The sequence below is a fragment of the Acinonyx jubatus genome, chromosome E3 (genome assembly GCF_027475565.1).
Source record: "Acinonyx jubatus isolate Ajub_Pintada_27869175 chromosome E3, VMU_Ajub_asm_v1.0, whole genome shotgun sequence".
Classification (NCBI taxonomy): Eukaryota; Metazoa; Chordata; class Mammalia; order Carnivora; family Felidae; genus Acinonyx; species Acinonyx jubatus.
This window is the reverse complement of record NC_069398.1, coordinates 5,108,768-5,134,816: the sequence shown is the minus strand read 5'-3', so window position 1 is coordinate 5,134,816 and position 26,049 is coordinate 5,108,768. Positions and strand designations below refer to the sequence as shown.

The 26,049-nt window shown below is 53.4% G+C and overlaps 1 protein-coding gene and 1 long non-coding RNA gene across 16 annotated transcripts in view; one reads left to right on the top strand and one right to left on the bottom strand.

Annotated features, from left to right (window-relative positions):
* LOC106989291 (uncharacterized) overlaps window positions 1–26,049 on the top strand; it is a 139,646-nt gene that overhangs the window by 19,840 nt on the left and 93,757 nt on the right. For all 15 annotated transcript variants that reach the window (XM_027043240.2, XM_027043239.2, XM_053212985.1 and 12 more), the window contains 13 exons: window positions 5,726–5,911; window positions 6,027–6,179; window positions 7,879–8,023; window positions 10,139–10,297; window positions 11,053–11,177; window positions 14,057–14,230; window positions 18,145–18,300; window positions 19,069–19,253; window positions 20,196–20,378; window positions 21,335–21,426; window positions 22,952–23,115; window positions 25,118–25,277; window positions 25,403–25,482. In XM_027043240.2, coding sequence (XP_026899041.2) covers window positions 5,726–5,911; window positions 6,027–6,179; window positions 7,879–8,023; window positions 10,139–10,297; window positions 11,053–11,177; window positions 14,057–14,230; window positions 18,145–18,300; window positions 19,069–19,253; window positions 20,196–20,378; window positions 21,335–21,426; window positions 22,952–23,115; window positions 25,118–25,277; window positions 25,403–25,482 — 1,962 coding nt within the window. The remainder of the gene's footprint in view (window positions 1–5,725; window positions 5,912–6,026; window positions 6,180–7,878; window positions 8,024–10,138; window positions 10,298–11,052; window positions 11,178–14,056; window positions 14,231–18,144; window positions 18,301–19,068; window positions 19,254–20,195; window positions 20,379–21,334; window positions 21,427–22,951; window positions 23,116–25,117; window positions 25,278–25,402; window positions 25,483–26,049) is intronic.
* On the bottom strand, window positions 2,985–4,018 carry LOC113594853 (uncharacterized). The gene is made up of 2 exons (XR_003415307.2): window positions 3,927–4,018; window positions 2,985–3,440 (listed from the first exon to the last, which is right to left on the bottom strand). It is a non-coding gene; the product is annotated as an uncharacterized LOC113594853 (long non-coding RNA).

Below are 26,049 nucleotides of genomic sequence, written 5' to 3'. Positions count from 1 at the left end.
TACACAAATACGTTTATTGAGTCTTGAAACTAGGAAGCCTGTGTGAAGCTAGGCCAAGGATTTCTGATCACCTGGAGGTCTTAGTTAATCCTGACGATGCCTCTGTGAAGTAGGTGCTTTGATTACGCCCATACTGCAAATGGGGAAACTGAGGCCCGAGGAGGCTGGGAAGCTTGCCTAAGGTGGCCCGTGTGCCCTTCCTTTCTCCGAGGGATGTGTCCTCACTTGCCTGCGGGCACCGTCACTTGTTGTTCCTCACCCTGCTGTGCCAGGCGGGTAGTGGGCGAGGATTCAGGGGCCACCAGCAGGGAGCAGGGGTGAGAGCTGGTGACAGGCAGCCAGGGTCCCCGGGAGCGGCAGAGACCCCTGCCTCGCCAGTGGGGGAGGACGTCTCCAGCAGGATCTTTCAGTCCCTCGTGCTGGTCAGGCTCTGGCTGACTCTCTGGGCAGAATATAGGGAGCACTCACCCCTGACCCCTGACCACGGACTCCAGGGTTGGCTGTGGGGCCGGTCCAGGCAGGCTATGTGGTTGGTTCTGCTCAGCAGACACAAATCAGGCCCTGATTCAGAGCCAGGCTCAGGCTGGCCCCTGCTGGGGGCATCCCCCACAGCTTGTGGCCCGACAGGTGACAGTCTGGCCACCAGGGGCACTAGCGCTGTCCAGGAGCCACCAGGGCTCAGTCAGTGCCTGCAGGGCCAGTGTCCTCGAGACCGTTTGTTCGGCACAAGTGAGGTGGTTAAAAGGGCAGGCTCCGGTTCTAGACCTCCAGCTCCGGATTGCAGCTCTGTCTCTTACCAGGATGACCTACAGCCGGGCGCTTGCCTTTTCTGTGCCTCAGTTTCCCCCTCTGTGCAGTGGGGTGATGCATAATGAGACTCTGTGGATCAAGGGGCTGTCGTGATGTGCACCAAGTGTCCCGCGTGCGGCTGGTGTTGCTGCTGGGACCACCTGTTAGGGATACAGGGTGGGCGGGGTCCCTCGGCTGACAGCCCAGGGTCTCATCCGCCTACTTGGCTTGTCCTCTACGCCAGAGCTGGCCCCTCTCTGGACTGGTTTGCTCGTTCTCTCGTCCAGTCCACAAGGACACAGTGTGCCGGGCGCTTGTGGGGCATGTGTCCGAGATGCAGACTTGCTTTTAGCAACCTGGAAGGGGTGGAGAGAAGGAAGAGGGGAAGGGGGAGGGGGAAGAGAAAGAGGGGGAAGGGGGTAGGCAAGAGAGTTTAAAAAAATTTTTTTTAATGTTTGTTTATTTTTGAGAGAAAAAGAAGCGAGAGAGAGCGAGTGAGAGGGTGAGGGGCAGAGAGAGACAGGGAGACACAGAATCTGAAACAGGCTCCAGGCTCTAAGCTGTCAGCACAGAGCTCGACGCGGGGCTCAAACTCACGCACCATGAGATCATGACCTGAACGGAGGTCAGATGCTTAACTGACTAAACCACCAGGCGCCCTGAGAGTATTTTAATATACTTTTTCTAGTGGAGTAATTTTCGGTGTGCAGAAGGGTTGCAAGGCTAGTACAGAGTTCCTGTGTATCCGGGCCTGGTTTCTCCCATTACTAATGTCTGACGTCACCAGGGCATATTTGTCACATCTAAGGAACTGACCTTAGTACGTTACTTACTAAACTTCAGCTGTTCAAATCCCACCACCTTCCCCACGGTGTCCTCTGTCTGGCCCACCGTCCCAGCGGCCGCATTGCAGTTAGGGGTGTGTTTTTAGTTACATGTCAAAGTACCCAATCAGGAGACTGTGCTACTCCTAAGTGTCCTGTGTGACATTTGTCCACCTGGGCAAGCAGCAAAAGATGGAGGACATTTCCTGCTCCCCTCTCCCACCCTGTGTCCTTCCTGGTCGGTGACGTCAAAGATCATGGGGATTCTGACCTTTCCGGCTGTCCCTCACTCTTGCCCGCTCTTGACATTGTCCCGTGAGCTCATGTGCACCTGGAGTCGGGCTTCTTTCTCCCATATTCTCTGTGAGACTTGTCTGTGCTGTGTGTGTGTGTGTGTGTGTGTGTGTGTGTGTGTGTGTGTGTATGGACTCCGTTCCGTTGCTGGGCCCTATGCTGCCTCTTTGCCATTTCCTCTCTTAGTGGTGTCTCTTGATGGATGTAACTTAGAAGTTCTTGGTTTGGGAAATGCAGGCTGTCTGTCTTTTCCAGCTCGTGTTTCATCTCCCCAATGCATCTTCTATTGTTTTCTATCAGGTTACCTGTCTGGCCTCTGGGGGAGGCTTGATTTGGGGGCAAGACGAGTGGGTTTTCAAGTCCCGTTGGAAACGGGAAATCAGCTGTATGAGGGTCATAGGCCTGGGGAATATTTTATCTTTTCTTTTTCAACGTTTATTTATTTTTGGGACAGAGAGAGACAGAGCATGAACGGGGGAGGGGCAGAGAGAGAGGGAGACACAGAATCGGAAACAGGCTCCAGGCTCCGAGCCATCAGCCCAGAGCCCAACGCGGGGCTCGAACTCCCGGACCGCGAGATCGTGACCTGGCTGAAGTCGGACGCTTAACCGACTGCGCCACCCAGGCGCCCCTATATAATTTTTTTAAATGTTTTTATTTATTTTGACACCGAGACAGAGCGTGAGCAGGGGAGGGGCAGAGAGAGAGAGGGAGACACAGGATCCAAGGCAGGCTCCAGGTTCCGAGCTGTTGGCACAGAGCCTGATGTGGGGCTTGAACTCACAGACTGGGAGATCATGGCCTGAGCCGAAGTCGGACGCTCAACCGACTGAGCCACCCAGGCGCCCCGGGAAAATTTTATCTTTAAAAATTAAATTGGGGGGGGGGGGCTCATTCAGTTAAGCGTCCGACTTCAGCCAGGTCACGATCTCACAGTCCGTGAGTTCCAGCCCCTCATCGGGCTCTGTGCTGACAGCTCAGAGCCTGGAGCCTCTTTCAGATTCTGTGTCTCTGTCTCCCTCTGCCTCTCCCCTGCTCATGCCGTGTCTGTCTCAAAAATAAACAAACATAAAAAAATTAAAATAGAGAACCTCTTAAGCAGACTTTTAATTGAAGTGTCACCAAAGCTTTTTTTAAGTTAGAGATTTTTGTATTAGGAGCCAGTGTTCTGATTCTCGTGAAGTCAAGGAGGGCTGGCCGTTCTGGGCAGACATCTCCTGCCCCCATGTCCCTCGGGCAGCCAGTGATCCCACAGGGTCCTTGTTGCTCTGGGAGCCCTGACCTCATGCTGGCCCCGCTGTCCTGCAGCTCCCAGCCGGCCAAGGGGCCCCAGCCACTTGGCCTCCCCCGCTGGGCCCTACCTCGCTTCTCGTTCCATCTTTGGTCCCTGGAGGGCCCAGTCTGCCCTTGCCTATCCCTGGCGGCCTTCCTGGGGCAAAGCCAGTAGAGAGCGAGACCTCTGACAGGGGGGAACCGTCCTCCACAAGCCTGGCTGTCTTCTCTCCACGGTTCATGTCCCCTGCTCTCCCTCCTCTGTATGGAGGAAACAGGGAAGATTGTTCTCAGTTGATAGATCTCGAATAACATTGAATGTGCTTTTCCAAGCCACACATCCCTTTCCTTTCACAAACAAAACACACACACGGAGACATACATACCAAAACACATATATGTGAAAGTAGAGGTGCCTATACACAGACATGTCATAGGCACACACACAAAGATACTCACAGGGACAAGTGCAGACATCCACCCATACCTGGGTGCACACACACACACCAGGCTATACTGGGGCGTGCACACACACACACATTAGGGCAGGCATGTATACACACAGGGCACCCACCCATGTTGGTACGTGTGCACACGCACGCACTGGGACATGTGCACCCCGACCCACATGTATACTGGGAAAAACATACACTCCCATAAGGGAACACAACACGCGTGTTTACACATACCACATACGAGAGCACACATGCAGACACCCGCACGACACCCTGCTGTGGACGCACAAACCTGGTGGACAGCAGGAGTCTAAGAGAAGAACAGAGTTGGTATAGACATTGCATTTTCCCAGGCTGCCAGGCTGTCGCTGTTCTCGGTGGGGTAATAGAAGCCACTGCCCGATGCCCATGCCCAGACTTGGTTTCCGCAAGTTGAGAATATGTATTTAAGGAGCAGTGAGCGTGGGGTAACGTCCTGCCCGGGAGCCAGACCCTTCAGGGTTACGTCTTGGCTCCACCTCTTTGTGGGCTGGGTGACCGTAGGCAAATTACTTAATCTCTCTGTGTCTCACGATTCAGTCATGTGATCTGTGTGACATGTGAACAGCAGAACTGGGCACACAGGGCCTGCCATGTCAGTGTTTTTTATTAAAATCCATCTTCCTAAGGTCGCCTGGGTGGCTTAGTTAAGCGTCCAACTTCTGCTCGGGTCATGATCTTGCGGTTCATGAGTTTGAGTCCTGCCTCCGGCTCCGTGCTGACAGCTCCGAGCCTGCAGCCTGCTTTGGATTCTGGGTCTCCCTCTCCTTCTGCCCCTCCCCTGCTCGCATCTGTCTCTTTCTCTCTCAAACATAAATATTAAAAAAATTTATAAATAAAATCTATCTTTCTGGCTTTTCCCCCAAGAGGCCTAGAACCAGCGCTCCCCTATCCCCCACTCACCCCACCCCCCTTTGCTTTCCTCTGATTTGAAGGCTCCAGGGCCCTGGTGTAGGGGTGGCTGAGCTTCTGGGTGGGACCCTGTCGCACAGCTGGAACGGGCCGGGGTCTGACTCAGCCTGGGCTCAGTTGCTGCTGCTGCTGGGAGGCCCCTGGAGAGATGAGCCTGCTTGATGTGGGTGGGTAGGGCAGTGTAGCCCCCACGGCGGGGACTGGGGTCTCCTGACCCTCAGGGAGCGAGACCCAAGAGGCCCCAGCATGTGTTGGAGGGTGGGGCTGGCGGCAGGAAAGTCTCAATTTCCACGCCGTTGGGAAACTGGCGGAAAAACACAGGTGTCATTTAAACATTCAGCTTGCAGGTAGAGAAGTTAGGTTAAAAGCCAAGGTCATAGAGACTGCACGCCTCATCCCGTTACGGCACAGGACTGCCTCCCTTTCCTAGGGTTTATTTAGGCGAGGTGGGTGTGCGCGTGCGCATGTGCGTGCGCACGCGCTTGCTGGCGTGAGCGGGCGCGCGCATGCGCGCGCTCGCCACATGCCAGCCGCTCCCCGCTGATGTCTGCGCGTCTGGCCCCGCTGCGGTGAGCCGCCGAGAGCGCTGTGACAGGAGCATTTACACCGTGGAAATTGGCCAGCGCTACCCACGAGGGGCTGCGGTTTCTCCGGGTGGTTGCTAAGCATTAACCCGGACGCCCCCGCCCCGTGTTGTGCCCGCCTTCCTCCTCCAAACTGGTGACTTAGCCCGGGGTTTCCCACCTCGCACTGTTGACCTCTGGGGTGGACAGTTCCTCCTGGGTGCGAGAGGACCTTCAGCGGTATCCCCGGTCTCTGCCACCGGGATGCTGGCGTGTCTACTTCTCAGTTGTGACAGCTGAAACCGTCTTGAGACATCAGTGACAGTCCCCTGCCCTGCGTCCCCCTAACGGCCTTCTCCCTCCTTGCTGCACCTAAGCGTCACCTAGGTCCTTTGGCGGGTGCTCCGTGGACAGGCCCCACCACACGCCAGTTTATTCAGACTCCCGGGGTAGGGGACCCAGGTCTCTAGGAGTCTGTGTGCAGCCAGGGCGGGGGGCCCATCTGTACGCGGCCGGGCCTGTGAAGGGCCACTTAGCAGCCTTCTCGGCTGGGGTGGGGGCCGGTTTCTGTCCCCAGCCGCTCCTGCAGACCCCGGGGGCCAGCCCCAGCGCCTTTCTGGGCATCTCGGCCCTGGCGCACAACCTCTGTGCCTCTCTGGACGGGCCCTGCGGACACCTGCCTGGTGTCGGCTCCCTCGTGAGGATCCTGGGAGAGGCCTTGGATGCCAACTGCACCCTCCAGGAGCCCTCGGACGCTGACCAGGTGAGGGAGACCAGCATCCTGGGCACAGCCTGTGCCACGCAGGTGAGCCCTCAGCTGTGCGGGTGAGGTGAGCACCCCCAACAGGCCTCAAGGCCCCACCGACATCTTGTTTCAGCTCCAGCTCGTGCTGAAGGCGATTGGCAACGCGGGCCTGGCGGCCGCCGCTCTCACCCCTGCTCTGAGCACTTGTGCGTCTGAGAGGAGCTGCCCCCCTGAAGTCCGGCTGGGGGCCATCCAGGCCTTCCGGAGAGTTCCCTGCTCTGCAGACGTGAGCTCCCGTGTGTCGTTCCCTGGGGTTGCGATTCGGCGGCGGTGGGTCTCGAACCACTGTTTGCGAACTCATTTCTTCATGTGTTCATCCGTCGCGTATTTACTGGGTACCTACTGTGCACCGGGCACCTGCGTGAATAGGCGTCCGGGTCTCTGTTGACACGGAGCCTGCATCTGGTGTGGGAGGCAAGGACTGATCAAAGAAACACACAAATAAGCAATATGATCACAAACCATATAGAAGCCGACCTGTGCTGCAAACCCTCTAGTTTGGGGGTCGGCGAGCTCTGGTCCACAGGCCCCACGCTCCCTTGCTGCCTATTTTGCACGAAATACTTTGCTGGAATGCAGCTGTGCCTGTTCATTTGTGTGTTGTCTAGGACTGCTTTTTTTTTTTTTTTTTGCTACAGCTGCAGAGTAGAGTCATTGCAAGAGACTGCATGGCCCGCAAAGCCAGAAAAATGTACTGTCTGTCCCTTTGCAAAAAAGTTGGCTGACCCCTGTTCTAGAGGCTTCTCTTGCCCTCAAGCCAGAGTCTTGACAGACCTGGCAGGCCCTGTGTGCCCTGACCACTGACTTGCTTATAGCTTTGTCTATTTTCCTCACCCCTACGGCTCTCCAGCCACGCTGGGCTCCTGGTTTTCCTCACTCTGGGCGTGCTTCTGCCGCAGGCCCTTTGCATGGGCTGTTCTCCCTTCCCAGAATGCCTTTCCCCTGGATATCCTGAGGCTTCACTTCTCACTTCCTGTAAGTCTTTGTGTATAAACCACTTTGCAGGGGTCCTCCTTGGCTCTTGCACCTGAAATTACTTACACATTAAAAAAAATTTTTTTTTAATGTTCCCTTTTGAGAGGGAGAGAGAGGCAGAGTGTGAGCTGGGGAGGGGAAGAGGGAGGTGGAGACACAGGATCTGAAGGCTGTCAGCACAGAGCACACGTGGGGCTTAAACTCACGAATCCAGAGATGATGACACAAGCTGAAGTCACACGCTTAGCTGACTGAGCCACCCAGGCGCCCTTGAAATTGCTTCCCCGTTTAAGTTTTCCCTTTTTGGCATTTATCACCTAATACACATTTCACAGACGAACCACATTTATTGTCAGTCTTCCTGCACTAGAAAATCACCTTCAGGGGACAGGAGCTGGGTTTATCTTGCTTGTCACTGTCACCTGGCGCTTAACACAGTGCCGGGCACACAGTAGGTGCTCAGTAAATACTGCTGCAAGAGTGGACGGATGGAGGGCTGTGCTCTGAAGGAAACCGGCAGGTGCCGAGGGAGAAAGTCACAGGGTGAGGGAGGTTGCTTGCTTAGGAAAGGGGCCTGGGCAAGCCAAGCGCTTGAGAGAATACCTCCTTTGTGTCGCACACTGTGCTGCTTCTATAAATAAAGTTTTATTAGAATGCAGCCACACCCATCTGTCTACCTGCTGTTACCTGTGGAAAGTGGGGAGCCTTCGGGCTGGGGGATGACGGGGCTCAGCAGTGACCCTACCACCTCCTGTAAATGGGCCGCAGGTGACAGCATCAGGGAGGCCTCCTATGGCGGAGATATTATCAGAGCCGGGCGGGGGGGGGGGGGGTGGGCAACAGGGCCACCTGCTGGAGCCAGAGCAGCTCGGGGGACATGGAGCCCCGGGGCGGAGAGGGGTGGGAGGTGGATGGACCCAGGGTGATGGCCTCCCCTCTGCCCGGGCCAGCGATCTGTGCTCTCCCGCCTGTACCAAAGCCCCGAGGAGGACGCTGAGATCCGCATCAATGCCTACCTGGCCCTGATGAGGTGTCCTGGCGAGGAGGTGTTCGCCCAGGTGCGGCACACCCAGGCCGGCGAGCGGTCTACCCAGGGTGAGCAGTGGGAGCTGGGGGTGGGGGCGGGGCTGGCACGGGGCCTCCCGCTGGGCGCGAGGGTTTGGAAGCGGGTTCACCTCTGTGCATCAGGTGCTCTCCTAACCCCTTCCTGTTCTCCTTTTCTTGCCACACCCCCTGAACAAGTAGCCTTGTGTGTCCGCACGTCCCGTGTATGGCACCTAGACAATCTTGGACAAGTTGCTTCTCTTTCTGGATCTCTGTTTCCTCATCTGTGAAAAGGGATGAAAGCCGCTGACTTCCCTTGTAGTTCTGGCCAGCTCGTGACCTAGTGCCTGGAAGGGAGACCTGAGACAGAGGAGGAACAGTATCTCCAAATCTCCGATCCCTTCTAGGGTCAGAGAGTACCCTTTAAACAGGGGCCTCTGGGGCTCCTGGCCGGCTCGGTCAGTTAGGTTTCTGACTCTTGGTTTTTGCTCAGCTCGTGATCTCATGGTTCGTGGGTTCGAGCCCCACGTCGGGCTCTGTGCTGACAGTGTGGAGCCTGCTTGGGATTCTCTCTCTCACTCTCTCTGCCCCTCCACTTCTTCTGTTTCCTGTCTCTTTCTTGCTCTCAAAATAACTAAATAAACAGAGGCCTCTGGCCATAGTTCCTAAACCCAAAAGTGAAACTTCAAAGAAAAATAAGTTGAACTAATTTTCAAAAATCTTGTGCATGCTACACAGTGAGGTGAGCCCCTGGAGCCCCACAGCCCGGGTTCAAATCCCAGCTCAGCGGCTCCCTGCCCGTGTGCCTTTGGACAAGTTACTAAACCTTGCTGAGCCTCTGTTTCTACATCTGGGAAATGGGGATGATCGTACTTGCGCTACCTCCCTCATAGAGGGAGCATAAACTGAGTCAATACACAAAGGCATTTAGAATGGTTTATCTTTTAAAAATTTAAAGTTTCTTTATTTTGAGAGAGAGAGTGAATGCATGTACCTGTGCACGAGAGAGGGAGACACAGAATCCCAAGCAGGCTCCTCACTGTCAGCGTAGAGCCCAACATGGGGCTTGAACTCACGAACCGCCAGATAATGACCTGAGCCAAGACCAAGAGGCAGATTCTTAACCGACTGAGCCACCCAGGTGCCCCTTTCCACCCCCCCTCTTTTTTGAAGGGTGTACACATTTAAAAGTCTGTCATGCTGTTAGATTACCTTCTAAAGAAGTGACATCCCTCCGAAAGGAATACAAACGGTACTGCTAGAAGATGTAACTGTTCGTTGGTGGTATCGGGTAGGATGGGATGGGATGTGAGTGGGAGGTGGGGAGAGGCGGCAGTTTTGGTCAAGTAGGCCATTAACCCAAGCCCCCTCACCGAGGAATCAGGGAAGGGGCTCAGCCTTGATGGAGACCCTGGGGTAGCAGGCCTGTGTATTGCCCCCTGGGAAGAAAAGCCAGCCTCCACTCTGATCCATGGCGGATTGTTCTAGAAGCTCTCTGCCGGGTATTCTGAGAGCCTGGGACAACCAAGCGGATTGGGGGCTCCCATTTAGACTCTAATATCCCTCATCAGAATCTTTCCCCTGGGTGATCTCATTTGATCTTTACTCCTCCAGAGAGCCTGGGGATCCCTATCCCGAATTCACGTCATCCCTTTCCCAACCCTGAAAGATACTCATTTCTCTGGGCCCAGGCTTCCTCTTGACTGGTCTGCACCAGCAGCCCTGGGAGATGGGTTGTGATGCTTCATTTTGCAGATGAGGAAACTGGGCCTCAGAGAGGTAGAGTAACCAGCCTGAGGTCACACAGCTCGTGAGTGGTGGACTGAGATTCAGACCTGGGTCTGACTGTCAACCCAGAGCTTTCCCCACAGTGTCCCCCTCTCCCTTCTGGAAGGCACGTCAGGATGCTGTGCGCGGGCTGGATTGACAAGTTCCATGAAAGCACCACTGTTGGCCGTGATTTCTTGAAATAAAATACGGATAGCTGGGCTCCTGAGAAGCCCCTTGGCTTGTGGAAGTGGCAGGACTTGGGCTACAGGCTCCGGTGGGGGGGGGGGGGGAGTCTGTTCTCTGGGCTGAGCCAGCTCCAGATCCATCCCTCCCTTCCCCTCCCCTCCCCTCCCCTCTCCTCCCCTCCCCTCCCTGTTGGCTGTGACTGGACTCCAGTGGGTTCCTTTGTGTGGAGCCACCTGCTGCAGCTGCTGGAGACCGATGACCCTCTGAAGCGCGCTCTCCGGGAGACCCTCCCTGAGGACATCCTCAGCCAGGAGTTCCATCCGGAGGCCTGGAAACACTCATCCTATTCTGACGTCACGTTTCGCTCAGGTATGGCCATCCTGGGCAGCCGCTGCCCCGCTCTGGGGCCATGAAGCCCTGGGGGACCTGGGAGCTCTAACCCTCGAGGACACGTGGATCGAAGACACTCTTTCCCAGTTGTCACCTGTGTATATGCCACCTGCTTGATTTTTTTGCTCTGTTCCCACCCACCTGCCATTTTTGTTGGAAGAAGTCTAAACTCATCAACTATCAGCCAGTTCATAGCATGCAATGGAGTATTTCTGTCTTTTCTCTAAACTGGTTCTTTTTTAACTTGCATTTATTTCAAAAGGAATCTGTCTATTACTACCGTTAATTAAAAAAAAAAATCAGTTTAACTCTGTAAACGCAAGGTAATCCGGAAAAGGAATACAGTGCTGATGAAATAATGGTGGAAGATTGGCTCTGTTGCCTGCCTGTGAATTGGGGACCTGTTTTCCCCTGTGTTAAAAGGCACTAAACGGAGGTTGTCACCATCTTGTCGTAATTAAACAAAGCATCCAAAAGGAAACCCCGTTCTAGCTTGGGTACCTCTACTCCCTCGGCTGCTCCCGAAGTCTCTGGGTAGAAAGTGGGGTGCCCACCTGTCAGCAGGGGTGTCCTGATCTTTTCTGGGGCTTTGATGAGGCTAAAGGCAGAGACACCTGTCCTGCTGGAGAGGACGTGCCCCATCTTGCCTTGTCTTAGGCTGTGGCCCCTCGGTGGCCAGACTCTACTCTGTGACAGGTACAGAGTGTGCTGATCCTCTCTCTTGGTTCTCCTAGTGTCTGGCAGCCTGGGAGCCAACCTGGAGCGGACCCTTCTCTTTTCTCCAGCCTCCTTCCTCCCCCGTTCCGCCATGACTAACCTGACCATCCACGCCCTAGGTCATGCCTTCAACTTCCTGGAGGTGAGAGGGGGCCCACTCTAGTCGCCTTGGGGCCTCTTCTAGAAGGCCATCCATCCATTTTTCCGTATATCACCTCTTGAATCTATTGATCCACTCCTCAGTCTTGTACCCCCTGGTCCTTACATCCATCCACCCACACGTACATACATCTGTCCGTCCACTCGATCCCTCCCTCTCACCCATCTCTCTCCTCCCTCTCATCTCTGTACCTTCCCACCCATCCGTCCATCCACCCTCTCACCTACCCATCTAGTCACCTGTTCTCCCAGTCAGTCACCTGCCCACCCATCCATGTATCCATCCACACACCTACCCGTTCCTACCTCTGTATGTTCGTCTACCTTCATCCGTCGTCCATCCATCTATCTATCTGTTTATGTAGCCTCTCACCCATTTCTCCCCCAACTTCTCACCCCTGCATCTATTCACCCAGCCTCCTAGTCATCCACATACACTCCTGTGCACCCGTTCACACACCTGTCCACGTATTCACGCTTATATACATCTGTATATCTGTCAACAGTCCAGCCTCCCATCCATCCATCCATCCATCCATCATTCTCCTCCATCTGTTCTCTAATGCGCCATTATCCCCATCTCTCCATCTACCCTCTTTCCCATCCATCCATCCATCCGTTCTTCTCTCTCTTACCCACCCATCTGTCTATTCACCTACCTATCCACAGCTTCATTTTTCTCACTCATCTATCCATCCTTCCATCCAATCTGTCCATCTTCCATTTCCATCTACGCCCATTCGTCTGTCCGTCCATCCATATATTCATATTTATCTACCCGCCTGTCATCCATTGCACAAATATCTCTCTTCTACATGACTTGTGCCAGGTGCTGTACTAGGCTCTGAGAATCTGATGATCAACAGGTAAGATAAGATCCCTGCCCACAGAGGTAAACAGATAAAAAATGAGTAAACATATTGATAAAACAGTGACAACTTTTAAGTATTGTGTTCGGGAAGGCGAAGTTTGAGCTGTGACCTAAAGGGGGAGCTTGAACAGCCTAGTGAAGAGCTGGGGTAAGAGCGTCCCAGGCAGAGGCACCAGTATGTGCAAAGGTCCTGAGACAAGAAAGGACTTGGTATGTTCAAGGAGCAGAAGTAGACCAGTAGAGTGAGAGAGACGTAAGACGGGTGTGCAGAGAGGAGCAGGGCCACATCATGGAAGAGTTCTTTAAAAAAATTTGTTTTATGTTTTTATATTTTTGAGAGAGAGACAGAGCGCCAGTGGAGGAGGGGCAGACAGAGAGGGAGGCAGAATCCGAAGCAGGCTCCAGGCTCTGTGCTGTCAGCACAGAGCCCGACATGGGGCTCGAACTTGTGAGTGGTGAGATCGTGACCTGAGCTGAAATCGGACGCTTAACCGACTGAGCCATTCAGGTGCCCCTCACATCCATCACATTTTAAGAACCAACTAAGCCAGGCGTATTAGCGTTCTCTCGAGAAACAGAACCAGTAGCACATAGGTACCTCTAGAAAGAGATTTATTGTAAGGAATTGGCCCACACGATTATGGAGGCTGACACTTCCCAAGGTCTGCGGTCAGCAAGCTTTAAAGCCGATGGTGTTGTTCTAGTCGGAGTCTGAGGGCCTGAGAGCCTTTTAGTTTAGAGGCTTGAGACCTGGGAAAAGCCGATGTTTGAGGTTAGGCTGAAGGCGGGGAAAAGGTGATGTCCCAGCTTGAGGCAGCCAGGCAGAATTACCCTGTAGTTGTTGATTGCCTTTTGTTTCATTCATGCCTTTGACTGATGGGATGTGGCCCACCTACATTATCGGGGCACTCTGCTTGGCTCAGTCTATTGATTTAAATGTTAGGGGCGCCTGGGTGGTTCATTCAGTTGAGTGTCTGACTCTTGGTTTGGGCTCAGATCATAATCCCAGGGCTGTGGGATTGAGCCCCGCATCAGGCTCTAAGCTGAGAGTGGAGCCTGCTTAAGAGTCTCCTTCTCCCTCTGCCCCTCTCCCCCTGCTCTTGTGTGCACATGTGCTCGCTCTCTCTCTCTCGTCCTGTCTCTTTAATATATCTATGTATATAATATCTATACTTATCTATCAATCTAGATATACATAGATATAGATACTATATAGATAGATAGATATAGATGAATGTTAAATCCATCCAAAACCACTCTCACAGAAACACCCCAAGTTGTGTGTGACCAAATACTTCAGCACCCCATGGCTCAGTCAAATCATCACAAAATTACCCATCACACCAGGCCTTCAGCATGCCTAGTGCATGAGACATGGGACCCTGCTTTCACGGAGCTCAGGATCTTGCAAGGGTGACACACAGATTACAGCATCTGAGAGTGACCTGGAGGTTTCGGGCTGGACATTGAGGGGAAGGAGAGATAGATTTGGTCAGGGGATGGGGAATGTGGGAAGAGAGTGATGTGGGAATTCAAGGAGGACTTCCCACAGGCGGTACCATTTGAACCAGGCCTGAAAGAATCGGTAAGAATTTTTCCTGTGCATCTTTTGCCCAGCAGATGTGGAACTTGATTTGGAAACGTGGTGCCCCGGGGCACTTGGGTGGCTCAGTTGGTTGAGTATCTGATTCTTGATTTCAGCTCAAGTCATGAACTCCTGGTTCATGAGTTTGAGCCCTGTGTTGAGTTCTGCGGTGACAGCATGGGGCCTCCTTGGGATTCTCTCTCTCATCCTCTCTGCCCTGACCCTGCTCAGTCTCTCTAAATAAATAAATAAGCTTAAAAAATAAAAAAAGAAAGGGAGGTCCTAGGGAGCCCAGAGAGCCCTGCCCAAGCCTGCTGGGCACCCCAATTCGAGCCCCCTGCCCTGCAGCTCTGATCATCCATGTGACTGAGCAGCTCCTCATGGAGTCCTGGCTTTTTCTTCCCAGCTTTGCCTCCGGCTGGAAAATGCAGAGAAAATGGTCCATAGGCTGTTCGGCGGGAAGTCCTTCTGGGGGCAGGAAGAGGAGGGAGAGGCTCAAGCAGAGAAGTCCCCAGAGCCAGAAGAAGGGTCCACCCCACATGCCAGCAGCCCTGACTGTCTGGGAGAAAGGTACAGAAAGGTGAGAGGCATGCAAGCAGAAGGTAAGGGGGGTACCTGCTCCCACCCTGCTCCCACCACTCGCCAGCTGAGCTTTTGGCCTGGGGTCCCAGCTGTCGATGACCTTCAGACCCTGCCTTCCCTCCCCCCACCGCCACAGAAACAAGTAGCTGGTCCCGAGCTGAGTAGCAGAGATTAGCCTGCCTGGTGCTGAAAAAGCGTTTATCAAAGCATCACATACAATTCGAAAACTGCCCAAGATTGTTGGCGCTTTTCCGCCAGTAGAAAACATCCTTATAATCAATGCCCAGACCATTGTCAGCACCCCAGGGGTCCCCTGCTCCTTCCTCTTCTAGTCTACCCCCTCCTAACCAAGGGTAATCACTAATCCCACCTCCTAACTGCACTGATTAATTCTACTTAAAAACAAAAATCAACTTTGTAGAGGTATAGTTGGCCAGTAACAAACGGCGTGTATTTGCAGTATAGTTTGTTGAGTTTTGACATAGGTATGGGCTATGAAACCATCACCATAGTAAAGTCAGTGAACATATCCATCACCCCCAAAAGTTTCCTCGTGCTCCATAATATCCCCTCCTTCCATCCACCCCTGTCCCCAGGAACCAGTGGTAGGTTTTCTGTCCCTGTAGATCACTTTGCATTTTCTAGAGTTACATAAATGGAATCACGTGACACAAACTTGATTTTCAAAGCATATAACCTTGAGGTGCCCGGGTGGCTCAGTTGGTTGAGCTTCTGGCTTCGGCTCAGGTCATGATCTCACGTTTCATGGGTTCGAGCCCCACGTCGGACTCTGTGCTGACAGCTCAGAGCCTGGAGCCTGCTTCGGATTCTGTGTGTCCCTCTCTCTCTGCCCCTCCCCTGCTTGCACTCTGTCTCTCAGAAGTAAATAAATGTTTAAAAAAAAATTTTTTTTAATAAATAAAAGCGTGTAATCTTTTTGCCCAGCTTCCTGCATGCAGGACATTATTCTGTGATTCACCCATATGGCAGGCTATACTGGTAGGTTATTTCTTTTTATTGCTGAATAGCATTCCATTGTATGGATGTGCCAGTTTGCTTATCCAAAGGTGGATGGACCTTTGTGCTGTTTCCATCTTGGGGGCTGCTATGAACATTCATGTACAAGTCTTCACATGAATGTATGTTTTCACGTTTCTTGGGTGGATGTCCAAGAACGGGCATGACTGGGTCAGATGGTAGTTACAGGTTTAATCTTTGAGACCTTCCTGAACTGTTTTCCCAAGTGGTTGTACCATTTTGCACTCCACCAGCAGGGTGGGAGAGTTCTGGTCTCCCCCTCATCCTCGCCAGCACTTGGTATGATTAGACCTTTTAACTGTTGTCATTCTGTTAGTAGTGGTATCTTCCATCTTTAATGTGTGACTCCCCAGTGACTAATGATGTTGAACTTATTTTCATGCTTGTTTGTCCATAGGTCTTCTTTGGTGTATGTTCAGATATAGTGTCTGTTGTTATTTTTTTAATAATGGATTGGTTTCTTATTACTGAGTTTTGAGAATTCTTTGGATTTTGGAAACAAGTCTTTTATCTGATATGTCGCTTGCAAATATTTCCTCCCAGTGTGTGGTATGATCTTTAATTTTCTTAAAAATTTTTGTCTGTAATGTTTATTTATTTTTGAGTGGGGGAAGGGGCAGAGAGCGAGGGAGACACAGAATCCGAAACAGGCTCCAGGCTCTGAGCTGTCAGCACAGAGCCTGATGCGGGGCTCGAACCCATGAACCTTGAGATCATGACCTGAGCCGAAGTCGGATGCTTAACCAACTGAGCCACCCGGGCGCCCCTAAAATGAACCATCTTAACGCAGACAATTCAGTGACATTAGTACATTCTCAGTGATGTGCACCCCCCACTTCTATCCAGTTCCAGAATACCCTCACCACCCCAGAGGTGACCCATACCCATTACAAGTCACTCCCCAGCCCCTGGCAACCACTAATCTGCTTTGGGTCTCTATGAATTCAACTATTTGGGATATTTCCTATGAATGGAATCAGACAACCTGGGACCTGTTGCGTCTGGCTTCTTTCACCTCCCATCATGTTGTGAGATTCATCTGTGTTGCACGGGTCAGTACTCCCTCCCTTTCTGCGGCTAATATTCCTCTGTGTGGAGAGAATATACTGTTGGTCCACCCGCCTGCTGAAGGACCTTCAGGCTGCAGGTTGCTTCCACTTCTTGCCAAGCGTGAATGATGTTCCTCATGTCCTTGTGTGTGTGTGTGTGTGTGTGTGTGTGTGTGTGTGTGTGTGGTTTCTTTGGCTTAAAGTTGGTTTGTGAGATCATCTGTGTAGCTGTGTATACTTACGGCTTGTTCGTGCTCTTTGCTGTGTCGCGTTCCACGGTATGGAGACACCACTGTTTGTTTATCCGTCCTGCTTCTGGTGGGCTTCTGGGTGGTTTCCAGTTTCTGGCTTATTGCAGGTGGTGCTGTGAACATCCTCGTACGTGTCTTTTTGGTGAACGCACATGCGCGTTTCTGCGGGCGTGTAGCCAGGAACGGATTTGGTGGGTCGCCGGGTGCTTTAACATCCGTTCTGTGGGTGAGGACTGTGCCTTCCGTGAGTCTTCTCCCACTGAAGGCCACTTAGGTGGTTGGCAGCTTTTTGCTCTCATAAGAAGCTACTGCTGCATACATCTGATGGTGATCAGGGAGAGTGGCTGGGGCATTTATTGTGGGACATGGTCACACAGTTACCAGTCGTCAAGTGTGAACCCAGGGCCCAAGGACACAAAGATGGTCAGGACATGGTCCCTGCCCTTTAGAGCCTCTTGGACTAGATCTGGGGCCAGCAAGTCACGTGAATGAGGCTGGTGGGCTAGGCATAAACATTTTTTCTTAGAATCTATAATCCTTGGGGTGGCTGGGGGGGCTCAGTCGGTTAAGCATCCGACTCTTGATTTTGGTTCAGGTCGTGATCTCACCGTTATGGGATTGAGCTCTGCGTCCGGTTCCATGCTGAGTGTGGAGCCTGCTTGAGATTCTCTCTCTCTCTCTCTCTCTCTCTCTCAAAGAAAAAAAAAATCTGCAATCGTTTTTGTCTGTTATTTTCACACTCTTGATGGAGAGTCTTAACCAAAGATCTCTTTTGCACAAGCACAGCGATAATGGCCACAATACTTGGCCTCCGTGTTGGAGAGGCAACAGGGAGAGGTGGGGTCTGTGGCAGGTTCTGGGAGCATGTGCCTCCATTAAAAGTGGCAGCTATTGTTCACCTCTTTCTGCCCCTTGTCGTGGTGGAGGAGGGGGGAGGCAGGCCAATACTTGTATCTTTCGAGAAGCAAGAGAATCTGGATTTTACGTGTCATTTCTTAAATGTTTAAATGTTGGAAACAGATCCAATTTTCAAAAGGTCCACACTGCGTGAAATACACAGGAAGACAGTGTGTCAGAGACTAGTGTGCAGATGGGAGAGGTGGGGCAGGTAAATGTAGTGTGGTGCCTGGATGGCGTCCTGGAACGGAGAGAACGGGGCTGGAAAAAGTGGTGGAATCAGAGTAGTGTCTGCAGTTTTGATGATAGTCCGTGTCTGTGTCAGCTTCTCAGCTCTCGCCCTGACCCTGGCGGTGAAAGACGCTGAGCACGGAAACAGGGCGAGGGGTGTATGGGAGCTGCTCGTACCATCTTGGCAGCGCTTCTGTAAATCTAAGGTTATTCCAGAACAAAAGGATTGTTAGAACACTCACACCCACACACACCGTACTGGGCTCTGGGCAGGTCAAGGAAAACACGTCTGGATTCTGCTTTGTGGGCCATGAGTTTGGCAAGCCACGTTCCAGACACCAAAAGCCCTTGACCTTGCCCTCTGGACCACCACGCCCCCCTCCCCCGCCGCCCCCACCACTGTCCAGGCACCAGACCTGATGCTGGTCACCTGGCTTCTCCCTCAGGTGACCTGGAGGCGCACAGAGAGGCGGGCACTGCGCTGTGAGCTGAGCGTGAAGGTGTTCGGGCACGAGCTGAGCGTCATGAACTGCGGGGTGATGGGGAGCCGCTTGGGTCGCCAGTCCTTGAGCCTGGCCGAGCTGGCAGTCAAGCTCCTGAAGGTACCTCAGGCTGGGCTCGCCCCCTCCCCGCCCTGCTGGCCCCGTGGCATTTCCTTTGGTGCTTTAAAAGTATTACAGTACTTCTCAGACTTAAGATAGTGGGATTTCAAGCCAGGCTGCCCAAGTTCAAATCCCAGCTCTACCTCTTACCTCCTGGGGAGTGTTAACTAGTCATGGCCTCAGTTTCTGCATCTGTGAAATGGGAATGATATTATAACAATAATAGTGGGACGCCTGGGTGGTTTAGTCGGTTAAGCATCCGACTTTGGCTCGGGTCATGATCTCACGGTTCATGGGTTCGAGCCCCACATCAGGCTCTGTGCTGACAGCTCAGAGCCTGGGGCCTGCTTCAGGTTCTGTGTCTCCCTCTCTCTGCCCCACCTCCACTCGCACTCTGTCTCTCTTTCTGAAAAATAAATTTAAAAAAAAGTGAAAAACCAGTAAGTGCTCTGCATCGTGGGCGGCGCCCACACTCCTTACCTGACTGACCCTGGGTCCCTGACCTCTGACCCTGATCCTTTTCCACAGTAAACTGTCTGGGTTAGAACTCGGCTTCACCTGGTTCTACGTACGTGGGTTTGGCCAGATGATTTCATGTGTTGATGGGCCCGGTTTTCTCCTCTGTAAACAGGGGACGATGATAATATCCCTTCCTTCCCCCCTACCCCTGCCCCTTGTGTGAGGATCAAATAAGGTTGTGTGTGCTCCGTGCACGCCTGGCCCGCTCCGGGGGCTGTCACCAGCATCACTACGGTTCTGTGACTGCAGGGGCAGGAGGTACAGGTGAACCGGAGGCTGAACCTGGCCTTGGAGGAGCTCACCTTTCCCACCATGTCTGGCCTTCCAGCCCGGCTGACCCTAAATGCCTCGGCTGCCATCAGCGTCCGAGTGCGAGGCACTGCCAGCTTCCAGCAGCCCCTGGATTTCTCTGTGAATGGTTACGTCAAGCCCAGGTAGCTGGCTCCTTGGAGCTGGGGGAGGGAGGGGGGTGAGGAAGGGCCTCCCCTTGCAGAGGGCTGCAGAGAGCGCGGGCACCACTCTGGGCTGGACGGGGTCCCTGCTCTGCAGACCATCCGTCACACCAGCTCCTGTGATTTGGTGGGTTTTGTTTTGTTTTGTTTTGTTTTGTTTTTGTGCCAAGAGACTGTGAGGAGGTCCCGGGCAGCTATGCCCGCTTTACAGATGAGAACACTGAGGTTCAGTGAGGTGACAGCACGGGCCCAAGGAAGCACAGCGGTGCAGTCTCCTGCCACAGCCCACGCTTCCCCCTGCTCCACGCTGCCTCTGAGGGGAGGGGAGGAGGGAGAGCGGGAGGGCCATTTAAGATGTGTGGGCACCAAGTCTGGTGACACCGCATAATCACCCACGAGGTGGACACTGTCCTCATTCCCTCCAATGGTGGAGGAGATGGGCTCCAGGCAGGTGCACTCTGGGTCCAGGGCCACACAGCATGGGCCGAGTTTGCTCAGTGCTCTGTCTCATTCTGCAGCGGGACTGACTCGGCTGGCCTGTCTGTGCTTTCTGGGTCTGACGGGGGCAGTGTGGGTGTCCTCTGCGGGCTGCTCTTTGGCACAAAGACCCCGACTGGGGCTCAGACAGCCCGGGTCGCCATCCTGCTACCCTTCATCCCAGCCATGGGCCCCAAGTGGGTGGTCTCGCCTGTCCCGTCCTGTGTCTGCGCCTATGAGTTGAGGCCGACGATGGTGAGGACTGGGAGGACGGTGTGTGAAGAGCTCGGTGCCCCTGGAGTGTGGCCAGCGATGACCCCAGCGCACAGGCCGCTCTGGCTCGAGATTCGGAGAACAGCCGGGGCTGGTGGGCGAGTGGGCGCTGGGCTTACGGCCCCCCCCACCCCGGGTCTGCAGGACACAGCTAGCGTCTGTCTCTCCCCTCAGTGCCCTGCTCCGGATCTCAGCGCAGATGGGCACGGTGGGTGCCCTGGGGCAGGCCGGGCTGAGGTGGGTGACCGGCATCCGGGGCACCGCCAGCCTGGATGGCGGGATCCAGGCGAGGAAGAGTCGAGACCTCAAGGTGCATCTGAACACGCCCGAGGAGCCTGTGGAGCTGCTCAGCCTCAGGTGGGCGGTCTGCCCCAGTGGGCGGGGCCGTGAGCGCCTGCCCCTGCGAGCGAGGGCGTGGGCAGGCGTGGGCGGGGCCTGAGGGCTCATGCACGCGTGTCTGTGAGCACCCGTGAGCGTGTGCACGTGATCGTCAGTGTGTGCGCCTGTGTGTGTGTGTTCACATGTGTCTGAGAGTAGAAGTGCGTGAGGTGAGCCTGTGTGTGTGCAGAAGGGGGTGCGTGTGAGTCTGTTAGGTGAATATGCATGTGTGTGGGAGTGTGTGTGAGAGTGTGCCTGTCTGATGGTGTGTGTGTTTGCATGTGCCTGTGTTAGTGAGTGTCCTGTGTGGGAGTGTGTGACGCACTGCGGGGGCCAAGGAGTGGAGGTGGGAGCTCTTACAGGGCTCTCTCCTGGGACCAGCTTGTTCCCAGCCTCCTGGAGAGGTGACAGTTGGACAATGTTTAAAATCCCCCACTTGCTCCTAGGCTAACCCAGGTCTTACGTGATTGTCCTTCTTCATGGGGGTCCTACCCACCTCTTAACTGTTTCCTTCCACTACCTCCTGCCTTTCACTCAGTCCCTCTCCCTCCACCCTGATGCCCTTCAGCCACCCTTTATGTGCTTCTAAAGAGGCCTCTTTATTCCCACCCCAGGACCTTTGCACTTGCTATTCCCGCTGTCTAGAATGCCGGCTCCTTCTCATCCTTTAAGTCTCTGCTCACATGTCAACATCTGCAGATACCCACACACTCCCAGCTAACGGAGGCCTTGCCCTGTCCCCAAGACAGACCCCATGCTGCCCCCATTCAGGTTTATCATGGCACTTGTCACCAGTGCTGTGGGTGAGTTCTCCAGAGGCCTGTCCTGCTCCTGGTGGCATTTGCCCTGGTGTCAAACTGTGGCAGCTCAAGGAGTATTTGTCCGGAGAATGAATGAAAATGACTTGTTTGGGACTTTCCTCTTTCCCCACCCAGCTCTAAGCTGTACCTCGTCACCGGGGATGGCGTGAGGAGCCTCAGTAATGCCCGCAGCCCTTCTGAGGCCCAGTCCTGTACTGACAAAGAAGGTAGGCGGTAGGGTCCTTGCCATTGCTGTCCCCAGTTGGGCATCTGCGAGCCGAAGGGACCAAGGACAACTCCAAATGCTAGAGTTGCTCTCCTGCCCAAGAAGGATTTATACCCCTTAACTCTTTGATTCTGCTTCTAGAACTCTACCCTATGAAAACAAGCCAATAAAATGTGCTATGCACAAAGATGTTCACAGCGTCATTATTTACAAGGGCAGAAAACAGGATGCAACTCAGCGATCCAGTCCTGGGTGATTGGCTCATTAGGAAGGCTTGTGAGCTAAGAATAGGTTGTTACATTTCCAAATGGGTGAAAAGTAATCAGAGGAAGAATATTTCAAAGTGTGGAAAATTTGTGCAGTGTATATTTCAGTGGCCAGAAATAAAGTTTTATTGGTACATGGCCGGCCCATTTGTTGACCTATTGTCTGTGGCTGCTTTTGACCTTCAATGGCTGAAATGAGTAGTAGTGACAGACCATCTCTATGATCAGCCAAGCCTCAAGTATTTACTCTCTGGCCATTTGTACGAAAAGTAAAACCCTCCAACTTCCGGTTTAGTGAGTTACTGAGATATCCTATGACTTTACATTTTTTAAAAAAGTTTGTTTTTGAGAGAGAGAGAGAGAGAACGCATGTGCACGTGGGGGCGGGGCAGAGAGAGAGGGAGACACAGAATCCGAAGCAGGCTCCCGGCTCCGAGCTGTCAGCACAGAGCCCGACGCGGGGCTCGAACTCACAAACCGTGAGATCATTACCTGTGCTGAAGTCGGACATTTACCGAGCCACCCGAGCCACCCAACCTGTAACTTTCAAACCCTGTAATGAAGGAGATATTTTAACAACATTAGAAAATTATCTGGTAATAACATCACGTTACTTTTCAGCAAAGCTGGAAAAAAAAAAATGGGGCGGAAATTCTCCAAACCGGAGCGGATCTCTGTAGTCGTTTTAGGAGTCAAGTCGGGGAGGGGTCCATCTAAACGACCTGACCACTTTAGGCCGGGCGCTGTCCTGAACACCGACGGGCTCTCTCAGTCCCCACAGTAACACCAAGAGGCAGGAACTGTTCTCAGTTCCAGTCTACCGATGAGCAACACTGAGGCACAGAGATGTTTAGCAACTTGCCCAAGGTCACACAGCTGAGAACTGGCAGAGCTGGAATTCGGACCCAGGCAGTCTTGCTCGGGAGCCTGTGTTCCTCTACACACGACTGCCCACGCTTTTCATGTCTGCACTGGGGTCCTCAAGCCGGGGTGATTTTGCCACCCTCCCCCCCCCCCAGGGGACATCTGGCGATGTCTGAGACAGTTGGGTTGTTGTAGCTAGCACAGCTCCTGCAACAGAGGCTTGACTTGCCCAGTACGTCAGTAGTGCCAAGGGTTGAGGGACCCTGGTCTACATGGCACTGGTTCCCAGAAGCAAGTGGAGAAGCTTTTTCTTTGCTGTGTGAGCAGCCGTGGGCTCCCGCCTGGAATTCTCTAGCTCTCTGCTGCCCAGTGCTACCCACTCCCCTTTCTCCACAGGGTCCCGCACCTGGGGCTGGCAGCTGTGCACAGAAGTCACGTGGCCACCAGCTGGTCAGCCCTCCCTGCTCTCGCTGCCTGTGTTGGCGGCTGTGACACTGAAGAAGCAGGACCAGGGCCTTCAGCAGTACCTCCTGGAAGCTGCTTATACCTTCCACCCCCAGGTAGGCCCTCTGGAACGGTCCCCCCTTCCCCAGCCAAGTTGTGGGTCTCCCTAGGTCTTCTACTCTGGGATCAGCCTCATGAGGACATGGGGCTCCTCTCTGGAGCGGCTGGGCTGGGCTGGTCCAACTGTGGTCTGCCTCCTGCCTCAGGACCCTTGCACAGGCTGATCCTCTGTCTCTGGCTGTCTGACTTGTTAACTCTGAATCTTCCAGTCTCAGTTCACACGTCCCCTGCTCAGCAAAGCCTGCCTTGATGACCCCAATGCAGTCATGTTCTTTTGTTACTTGCTCTAATAGGACCATGCTCTTTCCCTTTAGATCATTTTCATGTTTGTTACTAAAGCTCCTTGGCTGCTGCCTGTCTTCCCCGCTGGCTACTCAGTTCCTGGGAAGAGCTTCACTGCCTGTTTTTCTCTCTCCTGTGTCCCCATCATCTGGCACAGAATGGGCATTCAACAGCCTCCTCCTATCTGATCTCCCAGTGTCTGCTCTGGTCTCCTTACCATCTGTTCTCTCCTAGCAGCCAGATAGGTCTTCTGAAACCCCAGAAGGTTCTTGTCCCTCCTCTGCTCAGAGCTCTCCAGTGGCTTCTGTCACTCTGAGTAGGAGCCAAACACCCTGAACCACTGGCCTGTCCTTCTCGTCTCCCAAATTTCTTTACCAGATTCACCACTGTCCACACACTGGTCTCTCTCTTTTTTTTTTTTTTTTAAACACCAAGCACATTGCTACCCCAGGGCCTTTGCACTGGCTGTTTCTTCTGGCTGGAATACTCTTTCCCAGGCATCCACTTGGCTCTCTCTCTTGCTTCCTTTGTTTTCTCAAATGCCCCCTCCTCAGAGGCAGCCTTCTCTGACTACCCTGTCTGGCCCCAAACACTGAATTTGTCATCAGAGTACCTCTTACCAGGTGCCGTCCTGTGTAGATTTGTGTCTGGTGGTCCCTCCCCTCTAGAATATAGGTGCCATGAGAATACGGGTATCTAATGCTCAGTCACACTCCCTGTGCCTACAACTAGCCTCATACACAGTAGTGAACCTTTACAGGTAGTGAAAGAACGTACGATGATGTGGGGTCTCAACGGGTGCTCTTGTCTTATGCTGTCTTGTCTTAGAAGCAGACCTGAGTCAAGGATTTGGGTCAAAGTGATTAAGAAAAGGCTCCAGGATGACCTAGTAAGAGAGTGTGGAAGTTAGAATAGGGAAGGAAGAGGGGCACCTGGGTGGCTCAGTCGGTAAAGCATCCAGCTTCGGCTCAGGTCATGATCTCGCGGTTTGTGAGTTTGAGCCCCGCATCGGGCTGTGTGCTGACAGCTCAGAGCCTGGAGCCCGCTTCTGATTCTGTGTCTCCCTCTCTCTCTGCCCCTCCCCAACTTGTGCTCTGTCTCTCTATGTCTCTCAAAAAATAAATAAATGTAAAAAAAAATTTTTTTAAAGAATAGGGAAGGAGAAGAAGGTGAGTGGGGAGTGACATCAGGTGAAGCAGCAACTTCTTCCTGATCCTGGGGGAGCCCTGGAGCATGGGTTCCAGGTCAGAGTGGGGTCCTTGTGAGGCTGGGAAGCTGCAATTTTTTGTTTTTTGTTTTTAACTCCTGTAAAAACGCACAGGAGGGCAATATTCTGGAGGCCCAGGTGCCAGGTGTTAGCACACTGTGCAGAGACTCATAGATACGTGCACTGAGCTGGATAAGGGATCTGAGGGGATCTGCTCAGGGTGCCCCTGGTGGGTGCCATGCCTTGCTTCTCCCCAGGCTATTTGCCGGACAAACCAAGTCCCTGTAGACGTTGTCCTGAGTTTCCTGTAGGACTTTGCTCTTCCCCAGGTACTGCTCGAGATCTCCAAATTTGCGATTTGGTTCTTGCCTTGCAAGGTCAAGGAGGAGCCTAAGAACTCAAGTTTTTGAGTGGTGGGGATGTGGGTCTTCCCTCAGGAAGAGGGAGAACCTTCTGACTGGATGAGACTCTGGAGCCTCTGGAGCCTGAGCAGTCTCCTGTGTTTCCAGAAGGACGGCTGGCTCCCTCGGGAAGCTTCGGCTCATGTCTTCATGGGCACGCCCAAGTCACACGTGCCCAGGGACGTCGGGGTGGACGTCAGCTACAGCTTGCCCCAGGGGAGGTTCCGGCTCAAGCTTCTGCATCTCAGGAAGAAATTGGAGCTAGACGGTAACGACCACGTCCCTTCCGTGTTCCCGGGGCCCAGAGATAAGAAAACTGGCAGGATGTTGTCCTGGGGGAATGCAGGGGCAGAATGGCCAACCCTGGTCCCTAAACTCTTGTGTTGTCCCCAGGAAAGATCGAGACTCTCCAGAGCGGCCGCGTGGGTCACCTGGAGCTGATAATGGACGACCGAGACGTCTACTACATCAAGGTTTGCTCCATATCTCCGTATCCTCAGGCCTCCCACATTGGCACCTGCCACCTTCCAGGCATATCCGGCCTGAGTCCCAGGGTCCCTGCTTACTAGTTGACGTCACCATTGCTGTGTCCTCCTCCCATAACATTTGTGACCTCTTGGTACTCAGAGACGTATAAAGGAGAGAAACGTGGGCTCGCATCTTACCACTAAGGTAAAAAAATCAGTCATATTAGTAATTCAGGAGCATGCTTTAAGGTCAGTAGAGAGAGGCAAGTTAAAGCATGCCGCTCCCCAGATTTCCAGAAGAAATAGCAGTGTGCACCCCAAGCAGTCTGTATTAGTTCCCCAGGGCTGCTCTAACAAAATACACCCCCCCCCCCAAATTAGGTGGCTGAAACACCAGAAATTTCTCACGGCTCTGGAGGCCGCAGGTCCAAAATCAAGGTGTTGGAGCCTCCGTGGCTCTTGGGACGCTGGGAGGCAGGATGTCCTCCATGCTTCCCTCCCAGCCTCCGGTGGCCTCAGGCATCCCTTGCCTGGTGGCATCTTTTCTGTGTCTTCACGCTGTCTTCCTCTGTC